Below are 20193 nucleotides of genomic sequence, written 5' to 3' on the forward strand. Positions count from 1 at the left end.
ATGTATATTTCATTCTGATAGGTTAAGTTTGATTGTCTGGAAAAAACATTTCCATCATTAATTACTTTTCAATTATTCAAAAGTCCAGAGCAATCTGTTTTTAATTCAAGGAATTTGCGACTTTTAAGTACCTAATAAACTGTATGGATATTCCCAATTAGGTTTCAAGTTGTTATGGAACATTTCAGGTTAGGTAAGTTTAGGTCAAAAGTGAGTGGGTCTACTTGACCCTCCACTACAACCCGCAAAGGTTTATTGTGGCTCACACCTATACACACTCGACCAATAAACCCAGCTTCTTAACTAAGCCTATTAGTTTGTATGGTGAATAATCGTTTAAGTCAGATGGTAAGAGTGTGAACCATCTGTGAACCAACTATCTGCTCTTAATATTTCCTTCTCCCGGAGGATCCAGTCTTCTCTACTCGAGAACAGTAGGTACTATATAAAGCAGTTCGTAGTTGACAGTTGGAGATATATTGTCAGAGGTTATTCCTAGAATGCTGTGACTTCCAGTGTCAATCAGCAGTTTATTGTACTCTGCATTAGATTGATTTGTGCAATTGATGATGTGCGCAAGTCTAAATGCAGCCTCTCTCTCCGGAAAAATGTGGCGAGGAGGTAGATCTAGAAGGTTTTCCACGGCCGCTGACGGTGTGATATTAATGACATCACCACATTGAAGGAGTAGACTGTGAATTTATAGGGAACGTTCAGTTTGTAAATGTCTGAGCTTGTATCCAAATACCTCTTACAAATGGTCAATGAAATTCACTGGTGAGTCAATATTAATTTCACTATATCAAACCTCATGGAATCTACATAAGAACACCAATCACTCGTAGTCAAAAAAGATATAATTTCGTGAACATGATGCAGGAATGGCTAATATGGCTACATTGTAGGGTAGCAACAATTGTCGTCTCACCGTGATTGGAGGTCATCTATAACCGTTGTTGGTGCTTACTGCACTCGAGCCACAAGCACGACTGGAATATAGAGCCAGGTAAAATAAGGTAAAGATAATAATATGACGACAATGAATGAGTTACATTCAATAGATATCAACACGATAGTTGTGATGCAACAAAATTAAAAGTTGTACTTAGTTATGCAGAAATAAACATAAAAATAACTGGGAAGGAACCACTGTATGAGGTATCAAATTAGCAATAGCTAAAATAACTTGGTAGAATTATTGTAGGAAGAACAACGACCATGACGGAAATATCGCCCTAAGTTATTTTAAATTTAAAAAAAAGCATCTATAGTCTAGTGGCTTTAAAACTGGGACTGAAAGAGAGTCTATAACCCAAAGTGAAAGCAACTGGATAGGAGAAAAAAATAGATTTTTCTAACTCCGAGACTGGAAAGATGCAATATTTTATGAATCTGAAAATAATATGATACACATAATATGATTAATTTTTTTGAAATCGCTTTCGGAGCCAACCTGTACAATGAGTTGCACTTATGGACAAGGACGATGTTCTAAACAGTTTAGATTATCTGACATAATTACACTCACCGAGTTGGCTAAAAAACCCTCATCGAGAAAAATGTTACAGTTCTGGTGCAATGGGGAAAGTTAGTTCGTTGGATGTGAACGGAATCTACATTCCAGTATTCATTCATTTCTATACTATCACATAATTAGTATACAAACATATTTCGAATTTCTGAATATTTTTAGCAACACACTTAACTTCATTTGTTTTTTTTAATTGAATTGTAAAATGGAATTGAACTGGCTGATACTTTATGAAAATCCATATCAAAACTCACTAATAAGATTCATTTCGATTCGTTATTATGAATGTAGAATGACAATCAAAATAAATTTTATTAGTGAGAATTGAGTTGTATATTTTTTCAACAGGCGCTTTGCAACCAGTCAAATCATTTTTTAGAGAGTAATCCTCATGTTGATTTTTCCTTCGAAATTATCACAAAAATCACCCGCCACTGGACATGGGATAACTCGAAAACCTGCCTATGTGGCGCACAAGATGCTCTGAAGTTCCAGATTCAGTTTTCCTTCTTCAGGATTTTTCTTAATCAAATGTAACTGTCGCAAATCAAGCAGAAGTCTCCAGTGAATCATAAAATTATATGGCTCTGTAAAAGTTCCGATGATTGAAAATGTTTGAAGAAAACATATTTCGGCAGGAAATTTATGTGCTGATTGGACTACACCATATTCATGTAAATTTGTCAATGGTCGGTTTTATATTTATGTGAAAAGTTTTCAAAAGTATCATTTCATTTCCTAAAAATCCAGCAATAAATCCAAAGCAATCTGGACTATCACAAATAATTTTACAGGGAAATCCAAAAAACAGAAACAATTAGAAATCTCTTATGAAGGTCATTTAACCACGGATCCGAAGATTATCGCAGATCTGTTTGGCAACTACCTATCCACTGTTATTGAAAAAAAATGACTGAACATTTCGGAAATAATATATCGAAGTCGTGCACAATCTCCAACAGCATAAGTAATTCTCTTGTATTCATATCGGCCACTAAAGAGGAAGTTGAAGAAGTTATCGCTAACTTACCTAATAAAAAATCTACTGGATTAGATGAAATCCCGGTTGATATAATAAAAAAGTGTGCTTGCACAATACCTTGCTGACATTATAAACCTATCAGTGAATTCAGGCACTTTTCCTAATGTTCTGAAATCGGCTGCCATCATTCCCATATTCAAAAAGGTGATACGAGCAACATAGAGAACTACCGCCCAATTGCTCCCCTGAGCATATTTTCCAAAATCATTGAAAAAATCATTTGCAAAAGAATTACAGATTTCTTCACAAAGCATAATATACTTACTGATTGCCAGCATGGTTTCCGCCCTGGCCTATCTAGCGAAACAGCCATAACAGAACTTGTCCAACACATTAATGATCTGATGGACAAAAATGAGTATGTAGTTGTCATATCGTTTGACCTAACGCGGGTATTCGACACGGTTAATCGTAATTTCGTCTCCGAAAAAATCAACAACCTAGGTCTACGTGGCCCAGTGAACGACTGGATAACGTCCTTTCTTGAAGATCGGAAGATCATCGTGAGGTTCGGTGAAACCAAATCGAAGGAATACGATTTAGATCTTGGAACACCGCAGGGAAGTGTCATGGGTCCCTTGATCTTCCTTACCTATGTCAATGACTTGCCTCATAACATAAAGGACGGTAGAGTTTTCATGTATGCTGATGACACCTCTATTGTGGTGTCTGACACTGATCGCCAAAGACTACAGCAGAAAACTGACTCAGTTTTGAAAGATTTTGCGGATTACTGTATGCAGAATACACTAATAATGGATCAAAGTAAGACAGTAATAATTGAGTTTCACACAAAACATGGAATACCTTCTAATTTCACCTTCGAAGTCAATAATAATATTGTTGAAACCTCCACTTCATCTAAATTCTTAGGAACGCTTATAGATTGTAACCTGACATGGGAAGATCAGATACCTCAGATCAGATAGTATGTAAACAAATCAACAAAAGCTTTTATATTTTGGCAACACTAAGAAATATTTTGAACACAGATTCATTATTATAGGTTTACTATGCATTTGTGTATTCCGCAATTTCCTACAATATTATAGTATGGGGTCAGGCATCAGACATAACAAGAATTTTTGTTGCTCAGAAAAGAATTATAAGGCTTATCTTTAACATTAGTAGTCGCCAATCATGCAGACAGGTTTTCAAAACTAAACGGATCCTCACGGTTACATCAATTTATTTAATGAAACTATTATCATATATTTTCAATAACAAACATTCATTTTCCATTAATAGTGATTCACATTCTTACAATACCAGAAATAAAAATGATATCAAATTGAAAAAGCCCAAACACTCCTATTACAAAAAATCTCCCATCAATGCAGGCTGCCGTTTTTTTTAACTGTCTTCCGGAAGAAATAAAATACGTGGGATCCCTGGCGGTTTTTAAGTATAGACTTAGGGAACTCCTTATCAGAGAATGTTTCTATACTGTTGAGGAATTTGAATTATACTTTTCAATTTTGAGATGATATCGAAGTGTATTTTACATAGTCTATGTTAGTCATCATTGTACTTGTTTCGTCCTGTTTGTCAATTAAAACTTAATGACACTGTTTCTGACTTATCCTATCTATTGTTAACAATAGTTGAAAGGATTAATAAATATTTTATTTATTTTATTTATTTATATAGTCATTGCCAACTGAAGATCAATCAGAAGAAACATTCACAGCATGTTTTATTTTATTAACGGGAAATTAATGCATGAATACTTTATTTTGAAGTGAAATCGACAGATGAAACTTTCAAGATAGCGACTGGGCGCCATCTGGGAAAAAAATTGAATGGAAATGGGACTCTTATGACACATCATTTTGAAGCTCCTGATGAATACTTCACAACCTCATAATATGAAGTCAATATCTTCACCTACTACAAAATGACGAAATATTTGATAATTTCCTGCAGACAAACACATTAATAGCGATATTTCTAGAAATATTCCTTTTTATCTGCCATGTGTTAATTCTAAAATCCCGATAAGGTTTGTTAGGTTATTTTTTGTTTATAAACAACGAAAAATGTCAGTACAACATTAAACATTAGAAACGTACCACGTCAACAATCTCTAAAATGTTCATTTCTCGTCCATTATAAGAAAAAAATGAAGCGATTTTCATTTACGGTGCGACGCGGAACTTTCACGAGACCGAAAGGATTTTCAATGAACGTTTTCCGAATCGTCTTGTCTGTAGAAAATATTTGAGGAAACTTGTATCCAAATTCACAACTACCGGTAGTGTACATAACAGAAAATAATTGGTGAGATGGTAGTAAATCCTGAACAGTCTACTTATTCCGTTGCGAATGTTTGTGAGGTGTCTTCTTCAACTGTGTGGAAACTTTTGAAGAGGAATAGGTGTCATCCATACAAAATTAAAATGGTACACCAATTAACTGAAGATGACCCTGATCGAACAACATAATTCTGCGAAATCATTACGGAAACCATTGCACGGCATCCTACCTATCTCCACAATATGTATTTTAGTGACAAATGTACATTTTTTTTCAAACTGCAATGTTCACAGACAAAATTGCCATTATTGGAGTGACACCATCTCTCACGTTTTCCGGAAAAGACATACCCAATATCCAGAAAAAATTAACTTATGAGAAACCATTTTGTAGTACCTTTATTTAATGATAAAAATTTAACAGAGGAACTGTATCTGAATATGGTGGAAACTACTGTTGACCTTCTCAGCACTGAAATCGTCAAAGGGAAATCTAATGAATTCGACATTGATACTGTATTCCAAAAAGATGGAGTACCAACACATCTTTCCAGACAAGTAAGAAACTATTTGGATACTACTTCTCCCGGTCGTTGGATTGGCCGTCGAGGTCCTAGAGAATGACCAGCCCGCTCGCCAGATTTAATACCTTCGGACTTTTTTCATGGGGCTATTGGAAGCAAAAGGTGTACGAAACTGAACCTGCCTCAATATTGGATATACGTCAAAGAATAATTAATATTTGTAGAGATATTGACGTTACTGTGTTTGAAAATCTTTGGCGTGAAATATCGGATAGGCTGTTCAAATGTCAAGGCAATCATTTTGAGCATCTTCTGAACTGACCTCAATCTTATTACCCCATATTATGCAGTTAAATGTCAATGTATTCGGGCAATTATTGAAAGTTCCGCCATTTTATATCAGTTGAAGATATTGACATTATATTCTACGGTTGTGAAGCATTTGTAAGGAGGTTCAAAAAGATGTGTCACAAGACCCCTCTTTCCATTTAATTTTTTTTCCAGATAGCGCCCAGTCGCCATCTTGAAAGTTTCATCTGTTAATTTCACTTCAAAGAAATGCACTGTATGTTGACTTAAACTTTACTCGTTAATGTAACGGGGCAGATAGATTTATCACTCATTTGTATAAGATTGATAGACAAAATGAATCGAACTTATCAAGGTTTTAGTAAGACGAAACAGAAATTATAAATATGCCGTGAAAAACTTTGTGGTATGAAAGAAAAAAAAATGCAAGATTTAACTGTGTTTGCTCGGGACTCTCCAAGCTGTTTTCTTGAAATTATCATGCAATAGTTCTTTGCCGACGGCCTTTACTATCAACACTGCACCCCAAGAATCCATATTGGTTCTAACCATCTAAAGACAACTTTGACAACGGCATACTTGTTCCTCTTAGCCTTTTCGTTACATATCAGTGACACTTAATTGTGAGATTGTCGCAACACGTATTTCGCTATACAATAGCTTCCTCACGCATTTTCAAATGAAGTGAAAGGCTAAATTATGGAATAATTTCGTTATCTCACAGATAATGTACTCGACAACAATCTTGATTAGGTATTTGAATGCCGATTTTAAATATATATTTCAGATGTGGTGTTGTAGGTTTTTCCAGGTTTTACTCCAACTGAAAAAGCAAATGCGCCACTGGAATCAATGAAGTCGCCCCGGAGCGCCAATTAATTTTTGTTGTTGTTTCATGATTTTATGATTTGTATTCAAGAGATGTTGACATGTGTTTTTATAGAAATAATAAATTACATATTACATTGAAGATATTTTTACAAGTGACAACAATTCAAACTTCCAAATAGGGTTGCATCAATCGTTGCAACCCCGCATCATGTATAGGAGGTAGACTGGTAGACGCGAAATGACAGAGTGGCCCCAGAGATCTCCAGATCTTACGCCACTAGATTTTTCTTGTGGGTTTATTTGAAATCATAGGTCTATTGTATACTGCAAAATTTGGAGAAGTTGAAAATTCAAATCATGGTAACAGAATTACCACAAAATTTATTCGCAATGTGCAAAAAAAATGTATCCGTAGATTTACTTACTATCAGGAGGCTGGTGGATGGCACTTTGAGCATCTCTTTCAAGTGTTATCCTCCCACTGAAATGAAATAGATTCTTGGTCATCAAGTACAAAGATATCAAGGTGAAGATCATCATTGAATACAGTATTGAATGACATTTCAGATGAAGTATCACAAGACCTATATTTCAATTTTCAAAAATCACCATTGACGTTACCACGTCACGTTGTAATATGTTCAGAATATATGATTAAAAACCGGCATTCAAAAATAAAAATCGACGTATTTCAGAATTTTTGTTAAAAGTATATAAAAGTACAATGCTTGCGAAATAACAAATTCTTTCCATAATTTAACCGCTAAATGTAGTATGATAACGCTGAATTTTGGAAGTAGGTGCAATCTATATCTATACTTCTATATCTATATGTGAAAGTTTGTGAGGATGGATGAATGTATGGATGTATGTATACCTCATTCCAAAAATCTTCAATGTTCTGCCCACTGAACAAAAAATGAATATAATGAATATAAATTCTTGTCAAATGTTGAAAAAAATAATCAGAAACTACGTTCTTAACTTGAATCGAGATCTGGTTCGCTCTCTCATTGACTAACTGACCTTCTGAATCTTATGTTATTATCAAATTTTTATATGGATCAATATAGTTTGTCAATTCTAATAATTCGCAAATTGTTTGTTTACTGTTTTTGTGTATTGTTAACTTTATTATAGTAATATCTAAAACAAGTGTCAAAATGTTAAGAATCAATATAGAAATTAACAATGTGAGACCAATTCAAACTATTGTATATTGTAAACAGCAAAAAAAAATTGTAAATTTATTTGTGCGTAATTTTAGTTTTAGTGGGAATTAAATGTTTATTTACATCTCAATAACAATTAATTTTAGTGTTGATTATGTAGTAACATTTTTTTGGTAAATAAACTTATTATTATTATTTTTTTTTGTCACCGTAGTGTGCGCTGGTCAGACCCTATCCCCCGAAGCCCAGATATACTCGGGAGGGCGCGCCAGCATTATCAATCAATGACCACTCCCCACACCGCGCGGTAAGTGATCATTGGATCCGAGAATCATGTGCCCTGAGCAAGCGCAGTGAGCCAAGAATGACAGCCTTCTGAATCTGTGCGGCTGAGAATTCTGCTTTAGTGCGACAAGCTGGTATGATTTTAAGATTCGAGAGTAGAGAGGACATTATTCCACCAAGGACTCCAATAATCAGAACAACCATCTTGACAGAGTGATCTGAATAGAGTCTGCGGAGTTCGAAGAGAAAATCTTGATATTTTATCCGTGTTTCCTCCTCTTTTCTGACGATATTCGTCTCGCCAGGAGCTGAAAACTCCACGACAAATATCGTTTTGGTCTGGTGGTCGAGAAGGACTACATCAGGCTCATTAGCTTGTATTAGCCTGAGGGTGGGGAACGAATAGTTCCAATAAATTCAGCACTTCTTGTTCCCCATAACGGATTCAATATGCCCCGGAGCGTAGGGCAACACCGGTGTCTCGTCAATACTGTAAGAGTGCCGTAGATGATAATATAGCACTCTTAGGGCCGCGTTATGTCGATGGATATAGGCCGAGGCCGCATATGCTAGACATGCTGATAGCAAGTGCATTAGAGTCTCGGGCGCCTCGCGGCTGTTCCTGCACCTTGTGTCAGGAACCTCTATACCCATCACGCGACTGCGGTAGACTAAGGTGTTGAAGACACCATCCTGGCAAGCCATGATGAACCCCTCAGTTTCCGACTTCACCCCTCTCGTCCTGAGAAAAACGAACGTTATTATTATTATATTATATTATTATTATGTATGTTTACGGCTCTTTCGCGCCTAAACGACTGAACGGATTCAGATGAAACTTTACATAAATACAGTTTATACATCAGAGTAACATATAGGTCACAATTTATAAAGGTTAAGTGTAATTTTGGTCATAATATAACGATAAGTATTGTCCCCGATAGCATATATCTACCTCTTATGTGGTAGCCACTATATGCAAAATACTAAGCCATATATGTAATTGAATCGGATACCTTTTTTACAATGCTCATTTTACAATATCTGTCAAATTCTTATAAAAATTGATAAAATTGTCCTTTCAATTATTCAATATTAACTTTGTCTTTCACATTGAGCAATTTGGACGAATGTTTTTAAAGTTATCATGATAAGATTTGACGCAACGTAGTAAGCCATTACGCGTCGCGTCTACTGTGAGACGAAGGGGGACAATGCGTGATTTTCAATTGTTGGAACACATTAACAGACCGGTTTTGGGCTGTTTCGCGATTCTCCAATGCAAGCTAGTGTCTATCATCAACATAAGGTCGATGATTTCTCATAATTGAAAATCGAATTAGTTCAGAATATCATTCCTCGAACTAGGCTGAAGCGAACTGAACCGGTCTGCAAGTGTATTCCGGCAGTTGTATCGCCAACAGAATATGCAGGAATAACTTCAGTGAAAAATCCTGCACTGACACCTGCCGGATATAATCCAACGCCCTTCGTGGTATTAGCCAGTGGAGTAGTTGTTCTGTGATAGATGTCAGTTCATTAAACTACAGGGTAGGTGAGTTAAGAATGGCCTGAACGAATTGTTCTTGTAAGTAATTTGATTTATAGCCAGTCTTCAAGCATACCTACTTAATTTATATATTTTTTTCTTTCCTTATACGAGGAATTTGGGCAAATTCTGATATGCGGTTGGTCACTTCGTTCACAGGCAGATGGGGCAATGACAAACATGTTGTTTGTCGTTTGCTGCAGCCTTTAGTTCGAGGAATGATGCTCTGAAGGAATTCGATTTTCAATTATGGGAAATCTTCGACTTAATATATATGTGAATAATCCTGCACTGACACTTGTCGGACATATTCCAACGCCCTTCGTGGTATAAGCCAGAGGAGTAGTTGTTTTTTTATAGGTGTTAGTCCATTAACCTTCAATGTAGGTGAATTGAGACTGGCCTGAACGAATTGTTCTTATAGATAATCAGAAAGAATAAATCATGTATATAGGCTCTACACAGCATTTTTTTGCTATTCAGTGTAACAGAAACGAAATTCTCTTGAAAATTCTCATATATTCAGATCTGGTTGTCGTATGGCATACATTATAGTTGGTTTATATTGAGGTCCTTTAGTTCTTCTGTGATATAGTATATCTAATATATATCTTTCAGAAAACTTTCCTCACCAAAATATTTAACATTCGTTGATTTCCATTGTTGAGAAATTATGTGCTGCATGCAATCTGTGCAAAATATAATCGGTTAGTTATTATGTCCTTCACGCATAAATTTCTTCTTCTTCAAGGTTTTTTTTCATTCAAACTCAAATAATAATTGATTTATTGAGCCTTATATCATATTGTTTAAAGCAGAATGCCGCTACGTTATTTCTGAATATAGTAAACTGCACACCTCCAAACTATCAAGAATACATAAATAATGAAAAATATTTGAATGGATAAAGTTGTTATGTTACCTTTTGAAACTTTCGAGTATAAAATGATGAATGTATGATCTAGAAGTTTTTATGATAATTCAAATTTGTTCAGTAAAATCTCATTTCTTCCCTAAAAATAATGCAAACCTTCTTACGCATTTTCTATTCATTCCACGGATAGAAATTTTGTCAAATCTCTCTAAAAGAGAATCACTCAGTATGACAGTATAACTCATTTTAGCAGTTTGTTTACACATCACAACAAATAATACTGATCTGTCTATTTATAACAAATAATTTAAATTTATAAATCAATTTTCCGCTAATTTGATAGCCACTTCAAATCAACAATATTTTTGAAGAGGTAACAAAAATGTTGTTTGTGCAACTCCATCTTGAGACGAAAAGAATTAAAATTCGACCGTAAAATTTCACTATTACATTACTTGATGTATATGTATAAGTATTTAAGGTAATTTTGTCCTTTTAAATATTTCTACTTATTACTCGAGTAATAACCCGAAAACTATTATCGTACTCAAGTATAGGTGAGTTCTAATTACTTTTGTAGTTGACTACGAGTCAAAAAAAACCCTCTTCGAAAATAAAGGCACGCTCTTCTGAGATTTCATGTATTATTTCCTGAAAAAAAAAACAAATAATAAAGCTGTAAATTTTTCAAATCAACACCCTGTAATAATTTATTCTATATAGATGCAAAGTTCTTCCTCATCTAGTTAGTTTAATAAATCGAAATCCATGTCGTAATCAACTGCAAGAAATTAAGAAAAACGTATTTAGAAATATTATCAAATTGTTCTATCAATTAATTACCAACGAAACAAAAATTATTATTGAAGAAATCAAAGACTATTTTCATATCATGATATTTTTTAGGTAACCATGAGAGAAACATGTATGCCTGAAAGTAATTTTTCCAGTGTGAATGAAAGTTCATACTAGTTTTCTATTCTTCCTATTGAAAAATACATTATCTCCATTAGTAAATTCACAAATGTCGACCTACATAATTGAAAGCCTTTCCTTGAGGCAGAATTGTTAATAATAGAGAACATGTGTTATAAATTCCTAAATTTCGATCCAATGGTGCAGCGAAATGATTATACATTAGCGAGTGCTCTCCCAAAGAAGCATGAAATAAAAAGGTAGAGCTTCCATTTGGAAATCACTTAGGAATTTTCATCCAACGTTCAAACACTACTAACATACATTCTGCGTTTTCTCACTCAACAGTAATTGCTTTGTCAGACGCAATTACTGTTGAGCAATTCCAACGAGCATCAACAGCGCCTAGTAAAGGTCAGCGAGAAGCTAAGTGAAATATAACATCGGCTTGTATATAGCAGTTTTGATACTTTATTATTTTTCTGCTACGAAATAAGAAACCTGTAGACTACCGCACATGGTATATATTTCTAGATTACTGCTGAATTATATAAGAAATTCAGAAATTTAACTTTCACGGGAGATAATAATGAAGACATGGGCGTTTGTAAGAAAATAAAGATGACTCTGTATTGAAAGTAACTTATTTCTGATTGTTACATTATATGTTATTTTTTGTGTGATTTGAAATATTCACAAAAAAATTTTTCTCTGGCATTTCTTATCAAAGGTATTTTACTATTTACTGAAAGACTAAACCCAAAGATGTGATGTTTTCTTTTTCATCTTTACTTGAAGAGGTTAACAGAGGTTTGGTGATTCAGACTCAATCAACAATTTTATTGGTAACACTTTGAACTAGGTCAGATAAGGTTAGGTTAAGTCCAAAGTAAATGGGTCTATTCGATTATCCACCGAAACCCGCAAGGGTTTATTGTGGCTCATACCTATTCACACTCGACCAAATAAACCCAGCATCTCAGCGAAGACGATTCGTTTGAATAATGAGTGGTCTTTTAGGTCAGATGGTAAGAGTACGGCTCTGCTGAACTCTTAAAACCTGATTCGGTCCCCAGCCGGGCAGACACAAAGTATGTGCTCTGCTGTTTCATCATTTTCCAATCAGAGGCGACACACACTGTCTGCCGACAGTCCGAGTCTGTGCATATGATGATTCAAATGACAGTGACCTGTAAGGAAGCCTGTTGAACATCGTAGTTTATTTCAACAACTGTTTGGTATCAAACTTCGAAGAGTGAATAAACGCCTTGGAGGGAGCCTGTCGATTCAGCCACAAGTCCATAAATCTTCTTGCCATCCAGGTGTTCAATGTTTGTTTGGCAAAGCCTAAAGAATAAACGCCTTGGAGGGAGCCTGTCGATTCAGCCACAAGTCCATAAATCTTCTTGCCATCCAGGTGTTTAATGTTTGTTTGGCAAAGCCTAAAGCAATGCCAATGACAGGTTCTGGCCGATAAAGCTGCTTGCAGCATCCTCCTTTGCAAGGGAGTCAGTAGCATCATTGCCTTCCAGCCCAGTATGGCCAGGAATCCAGAACAGAGACAATATGTTAAGTATTCCTATCGAGGAGAGTCGTTTTTGGCAGTTTGCTACCAATTTAGACGTTGCTCGGTAGGAGCCAAGAGCTTCCAACGCCGTTTGACTGTCCAAGAATATTTTTATTGACTTGTGTATGAGGTTGGATTCCTCCAATCTCCCCTCACACAATACAATGGCATTAATTTTCGGCTTGAAATACTGTCGCATAGGTTCCCAGGCAGGTTGATATATCTGTCCTGGGTCTGCGACTGAAAACACCTGCAAACCGGAAGGTGTTTTTGATCCATCTGTAAACCAACAACTGCCTGCTCTTAATTTTTTTCCTCTCCCGGAGGATTCAGTCCTCTCTACTCGGGAACAGTACTTCATAAGTACTTTGAACTATCAATAAAAATAAAGAACATATATACTAATAATACGTTTACAGTTTTCTTGTTGCTTGTTGAAAAAACTGAATCTGTTAACTTTAGTTTTCACGGTGAATCATTTATATTTCTAAATCAACCCTTTGTCACCCACCCCCTCCCCATAATAACACAAATGTCAAAAATTTCAAATAGGAATAAAAGGCGGATGGCACCTTATTCCAATTCTGATTAAACATCAGGATAAGCATATTGGAAAAATATAAAACACTTTTTTGGGTTTGTATATAATTTCCAACTAGAAAGTGAAACTTCATCAAATGGCTTTTTCAGAGTTCCATACATCGGAGTCATCGAAGACAAACTCAAGATTTATGAACCTCTGAAGAAGCTAGCCACTCGCGCCAGGGAAACGTCAGGAAGAATTTCAAAAAATCGAAGGCCTTCAAACCCGAATGAAAATAGTGATACTGGAAATTTCGGCCGAGAAGGTTTCACTCGTTTTGCCAAAAACCTCTACGAGAAGAAAATATGGAAAGAGTCATCGGAGATAAACTCAAGATGTATGAACCTGTAAGGAGGTAGCCACTCCAAAAATCGACAGCCTTCAAACCCGAAGACAAATAGGGACACTGACTTCATCGAATGTCCGAACTGACCACCAATAACTTGCATGAATTTGTAGAAAGCTTCTGTTTCCTCATTACATTACAATGGAGCCCAATCAGATAATCTGTGTAACGATTTTGTAGTACCTCTCCTTACAATCCATCGACCTGGATAGTGTATTATCAACGAACTTTCTGCCCAAATATTTAGTTTTGGGGGATATTGAGTGTGGATTTGGCGTCCCATAGAGGAATTTCAATCACTTCACTATTGGATATTTTCACAATTTACTTGCTCAATAAATAAAAGGTTCATTCATCCAAGAAACTTGGTGATGTACAACCAAACGATTGACTCGTTCCTAGGTAGTCTCTCATGATTCAACTTTTTTCGAAATATCTGCGTATTTTCCATCAAGGCAACGTAGCGTAGAACAACAACCTCAATATCGTCGTTATTGATTAATCCTGAGCGGTAACTTACAAGTATCGCAATATATAGTGTGTAAAAGCCAAATGGAATCAATTCATTATTTCGTTTACTGTATTATATATTTTAAAAAAAATCTCAAAACACGTCAAATGAAGACTATAATTTGACAATCTTCGACGTAAAAATGCCACTCCTATCTTCAACCCCCGTCGAATGTCAGGTACAACTCCCAATTTTTTAATTGAGAAGTATAGGTTTGTGATATATTGTTTGAAAGATCTCTTCATTCTCTATTCAAAAATGTCGCTTTCAAGTTTATTGCAACAATAAACACAATAATACACTCAAAAACTGAAATGTAATGCCAAACGTAATGAAATGTAAAATACGAAAAAGAACTATGGATGTTAACGAAAAAGATGTTCAAAATGTTCATCGCGAACGTCTTGGCAACATCCTAATCTCGAATAAAAATGTCATTATTTAACATATTAGGCGTGACCGACCTAATCGCAAGCGTTATTCGTTCTTGTAAAAGTAATTAAAATCTGAAGGTTCATTTTTGTACACATCGCTGCTGCTGAAACCATATCGTATTCACTGGATCTTTAGGGTTTCCTGGATAAGTATATGAATTTGCTAAACTTGGAATGACATCATTTTGAAGTAGAGCCAAATAATTATCGCCATTCAAGTTGCCCTCAATGGAAAAGAGACCAATGATATGGTTTCCTACAATCCCTGCCCAAACATTAACCGTTTTGAGGGTATTGCGTGTGTTCTTCGCTCATCCAGTGAGGATTATCCGTTGACCAGTAGCAGCAATTTTGCCGATTAGCATTACCGTTAAGACACAAAGTACACTCATCAGAAAACATAACGTCTTCTAATTGGATGATACTGTTATCCAACATGTCCATCATTTGCTCACAAAAATAAGTTATTCTATCAAAATCGTCTTCCGTGAGCTTTTGAGTATGTATCATTTTATAGGAATGCATTTTATTTTCTTTTAATATGTTTACTGTCGATGTATGGCTAACATTGAATGTAGTGGATGCCTGTCTACTCGATGTATGTTGGTTTTCCTCAAACTCAAGCATCACATCTAATTTGAGTTCATCACTCATTGCATTGGCAGCTGCTTTATTTATCTGCGATGTGAGCGGTAAATTAGAAAATTTCTTATGACTTGAAGTTAACGAACTTTAAACTTCAATTAAAATAATGACAACTGATGTCACATACAATACAAGTTGACAAGGCGTTCAAAACTAATGTTGCCACGGAAATTATTTACAGATTTTTAAAGGATACCATCTAAAAAGATCATTACTATGGTTTTTGCTTACTTTGTTATTATTAATACCTCAACATGAAATTAATGTTGAGTATATTGCAATAAGTTTTTAGTGTATTTTAACGAATTGATGTATGTCAAATTATAATTTAAATTTGACGTTTTTTGAGATTTTGTTAAAATATCTACCGTAACCGAAATAATGAATTTATTCCATTTGTATTTTAAATACTGTATGCTGAATCATATTATGAACACAAAGCTGGGTTGTAACTTATTAATATAATGTAGCATCATATTCATGTCACATGATCTGATTATTTTCAATTGAATACCTTTAAGCTTCAGCAATTTCAATATATTAAACATTGAAAAATATGAATATTACTGGATTTTTTTCCCCAACACCAAATCGTTATTTTCAACACCTCGACACGTGTATCGATCACCAAGTGAACATCTTCAAAGAGGAAGATTAAACTCCTCTTTGAAGATGATCACTTGGTGATTGAAACACGTGTCAAGATGTTAAAAATAACGATTTGGTGTTGGGAAAAAAACTCCAGTAATATTCATTACTACACCAAAGGTTCCAAACAGTGCATCATAAGAAATTAAAAAAGATCACATAGTCCAATGAAATAACATTATTTAAAAAATTAAAAAATATCTAAAATTGTAATGAAATTGATTCCACCATTTTAGATGAAAATATACTCCTTTTGAATGAAGTTTTCGGAATTTATTCATTTTCGTCTCTCGATTTTTGATGTGAAACTGTTTACAATCATCCTCAAATATGTAAATGTCAATTAAAAATCTTCCGAAAATGAATGATGTTTCATTTATTTCAATTTCACGGAAGTGAAAACCCATGAATAAGAAGAATGTCTATTCGAAACTGTGGTGCAAGAGGTTTTCTAATAACGGCACAAGCAATAAGTATTCGATTTTTATCATAGCGATGAAAGTAGACATTTTATCAAAGTCTACTCCAGGAATCTGACTGAATCATCAACTACCAATACAGTTTCCTATTTGACGGCTTTTATTACTTTCCGAGATATTTTCATCAGCAGGCATTACTGGTAATTACTCCGAAACGGAATTTTTCCTCGTGGAACCAAGTTCACTATTAATTCAAGATGTTGGCCAATGTTCAGATTATGAACGTGAAATTGCTTCATAATATGAAGAGTAAATAGTTTATTGTGAAAATGAATAGTGCTATCGACTTCCACCAAGCAACCAGTGATGTTTTCAAAATTAGTCATTTTATTAGATATAATTTTATTGTTATATCAATATTTGCTGAGAACTATTTTCTCCGTTCTCAGGGTTTTTCCTTTCATTTCAACAATTCTGTATTGTTGCTTTTCCCTCTCACTCTCTCTCTATCTCCCGAAAAATGTCCGATATGAGTAGTTGATCTTTCAACAGATATACTTTTTTCACAGTGACAGGAGAATGTTAATAATTTAATGAAATGAATTACCATAAAATAAACAATTCATTAATCACATATATTAGAATTTTAATAATTTTTACTTATCTGGAAGAAAAATTTCAGTTGTTTTTCTACCTCCCAATAAAAAGACATAAGACGATAGCTGGAAAATAAAAAAAATGCTAAAAATACTGGTAACAGAATATTCGAATAAGTTATTTGGTAATGAATTGTTAAATTAACTAGAGAATGAGAAACGACATAATAAACGTCATGTGGGCATCAACCTACTCGTCAGAACTTTCTCGTAATAATCATGGTTCTTTTGAGGCACTTGGGAAATATTCCGATTTTTAATGTAACATTAACAAGATGTCAATGGCTCTGATATGTGGCTATGCAATAACAAATGGTCTCAGGTTTACTACTGTGTGTTCCTGGGAATTTTTTTGGTTTTGATGCTTTCATACTGTTCAATAATTCAATTTCATTTATAGCTGTCAGCAAAATAGAGCCCCTCAAAAGGATTGTTTCATATTGATAGTTGGGGATTGAGAATAATTTTTCCCTCTATTGATTTTCCAACGCTAGATGGGTACTATGGAACTTAACAAATGTCTACGAATTGATAGTTTTTTTTGTCAAAAAGTTATTTTTGTTTATTATCTCTTTTATAGAATTTTCAATTATGGGGAGTTTATGGGTAGCTTTTAAATTTTTTCACACATCAGTATTGTACCTAATGACAAATCTCTTTGAGTATGTAATAATTTGAATCAGAGGTGTCGAATATTTGAAAAAAAAAGCTGGCTCCGCCGAGGAACAGGACAAGTTTTAATGATATTCAGAATGTAAAAGTTTGCACACAATTTTATTGTATATACAAAATTTTGATGAGATTTCACACTTAAAGGTGTGTCTGTCACACGTCTATTTCAACTGAATCGCAGTAGTTTACTTTTCAGTCTGTTTGTAAAATTTCAGATTAAGAAAGCATAAATTGAGATAACTCTATCATCAAGCCATGCACCTAGACTCATCTACAAGTGAAGGATGAATATGGCAATGACCAATAGTTATCTCCCACAACGGCACAACCTATGGAACGCAATGTTTAAGTTCAGACAGAAGTGAACCGACAGTTCATGTCTTTCTATCTCCCGATCGTGCCCGAGCTCAAACGATTCGACCCGCCATTTACTGAAACGGAATACGGAAAAACAGAAATGTTCAGTTCGAATCGACGTGTTGAGTGGTTTGTGTGGTAGGTCTGTAAAGCGTTCACGAAGCGAACGTAAACAATGCGTTTGGAATGCATTGAAGTTTTTTCGTCTAAACTTCATTGCTGTGAAGTGTAACATACTAACAACTATATGTAAAGACAATTACGAATTCTATTTTATCATTTTCTTGGTTTGTGTTTGGATTATTGGGTAGTGTGTTCCGTGACCGGCAATTGTTTGTTTCCAAGTTATACATCAGCGTTTCCCCATTGAAAAGGTGTCCCTGAGAAATTGACAACAATTCGACTGCAGTTTAATTGACCAATTAGTAATTCGATCACTTTTTGTGCACCAGTGACCGACCACGTGCAAGATGGAGCGCGTATTGTTTGGCGTCGCCAAGTTTTTGTTAATAGTGACCATGTTTGCCCAGTTGAATTTATTTGATTTTGTTTGTGCCGATTTTGAGAACAGTTGGACAATGTACATGGAACAGCCTTGCTGCTCTGGAATCGGACCACATCACGTCAGACATCATCGAGGTAAGAATTCTTCATCCACTACCTGCCAAGGCCTAGCTGGAATTATCTCTGCATGACTTATCCTTGTTGAGACCGGTTTGTTGTTCGTGTATCTGATTTTTCAAATGGGATTCCGTCCATTGTTGTGATACGAGAACGCTTATTTGTTGAGAGAACTTGATTTTATCATGAAAAAAAGGCAAAGTATCTAGTTTGTGGTAATTATTTTACGTTCAACAATGATTCACCAGAAATATAATATGGTTCATTTTATTTCTTATCATATCTTTGGTATCTGTTTACTTTATTATGTACCATAGGTATTTGCTTTTGATGACTTTTCAAACATGAATGCACATTGTATGCAAACATCTTGAATCATATAAAAAACCTCCAATGTTTGATAAAATTCAGCAGCAATATTTAAAAATTTTTGTTTATTTCTGAACTGTACTAGAAATATCTTGAAAAGAAAAAGCCACAAAGCCAAATGTGGCAGAAAATATACATATAACTTACCTATTAGGTATCTAAAATAGAATTTAAAGTAGGTACTTTATAGTATATCTGTCCTCTTTCAAAATTATAGTTAAATGGTGACAGAAACAAATCCAGTCCACTTTTAAAGAGATGTGTATATAAACGTGTATATCGTTGTCTATATAAATGGCCATAAAGTTGTAGTAAATAACCTCAGATGTCCCTTCAACCAGCATGGATCAAGATTTAAGATAAAATCAAATTATATTACTTGTTATTTTCTTTTTTCTTTGCTTTTCTTCAGCTAATTTATTTATTTATAGAATACACAGAATGTCTTCAGAATTGTAGAGCTTCTCTTCTCAAGTTTTCATATCTCATACCGTACAACTGTCTATTGAAGATTAGTTTTTGTTGTGGTACCTTTCCCTATTGCTGTTGTGGTTTTTTCTCAAAGTTTCTTCTGATATTTTGAAGGAATCATTAGTCTATGTACTGATGTCGTATCATTTTCCGTGAGATGATGTAAATTCGGCATTAGTACTTTTTTGAAAATGTTTCAATAAAGTATGTAATCAATACGATCTTTATAATATTCACAAACATTGTAGAATAGTGATCCATTAATCTTCCTGAATCTCTACTAAAACGTTAAAACTATCCTATGATTGTCGCAGATATATTTTTTAATTGTGGAAAATAATTAATGGTCGCATTCCTATGTTTTTATGAAGGATTGGGGCTTTAGTAACTTGATATCGAGTTAGAATAGCCACCGTAGTCAAATTTCTAATAAAACCCAATTGTTGAAACTTTTCTCATCACTATCTGCCGAATAATCGTCCTAACACGACTCGTAACTCAATCGATATCAAAGAAATCCGTGAAAGGCATTCCTCTGGAAACTATTGCGATATCAAAAAAAATCCTGAAAATCATTTCTCTAGAAACTATTGCATTTTCGTGTGAC

At 34.7% G+C, this 20193-nt stretch overlaps 1 protein-coding gene across 1 annotated transcript in view; it reads left to right on the forward strand.

Annotated features, from left to right (window-relative positions):
* The first annotated feature begins 18219 nt into the window (after positions 1-18219).
* Sema2a (Semaphorin 2a) overlaps positions 18220-20193 on the forward strand; it is a 584325-nt gene continuing 582351 nt past the window's right edge. The window contains exon 1 of the mRNA XM_074177864.1: positions 18220-18764. Within this exon, the coding sequence (XP_074033965.1) occupies positions 18596-18764 (169 nt within the window). The 5' untranslated portion in view covers positions 18220-18595. The remainder of the gene's footprint in view (positions 18765-20193) is intronic.

Source organism: Leptinotarsa decemlineata, unplaced genomic scaffold (assembly GCF_025532065.1).
Source record: "Leptinotarsa decemlineata unplaced genomic scaffold, Ldec_3_MD MMD2_tig00003308_RagTag_RagTag, whole genome shotgun sequence".
In the NCBI taxonomy this organism is placed as follows: Eukaryota; Metazoa; Arthropoda; class Insecta; order Coleoptera; family Chrysomelidae; genus Leptinotarsa; species Leptinotarsa decemlineata.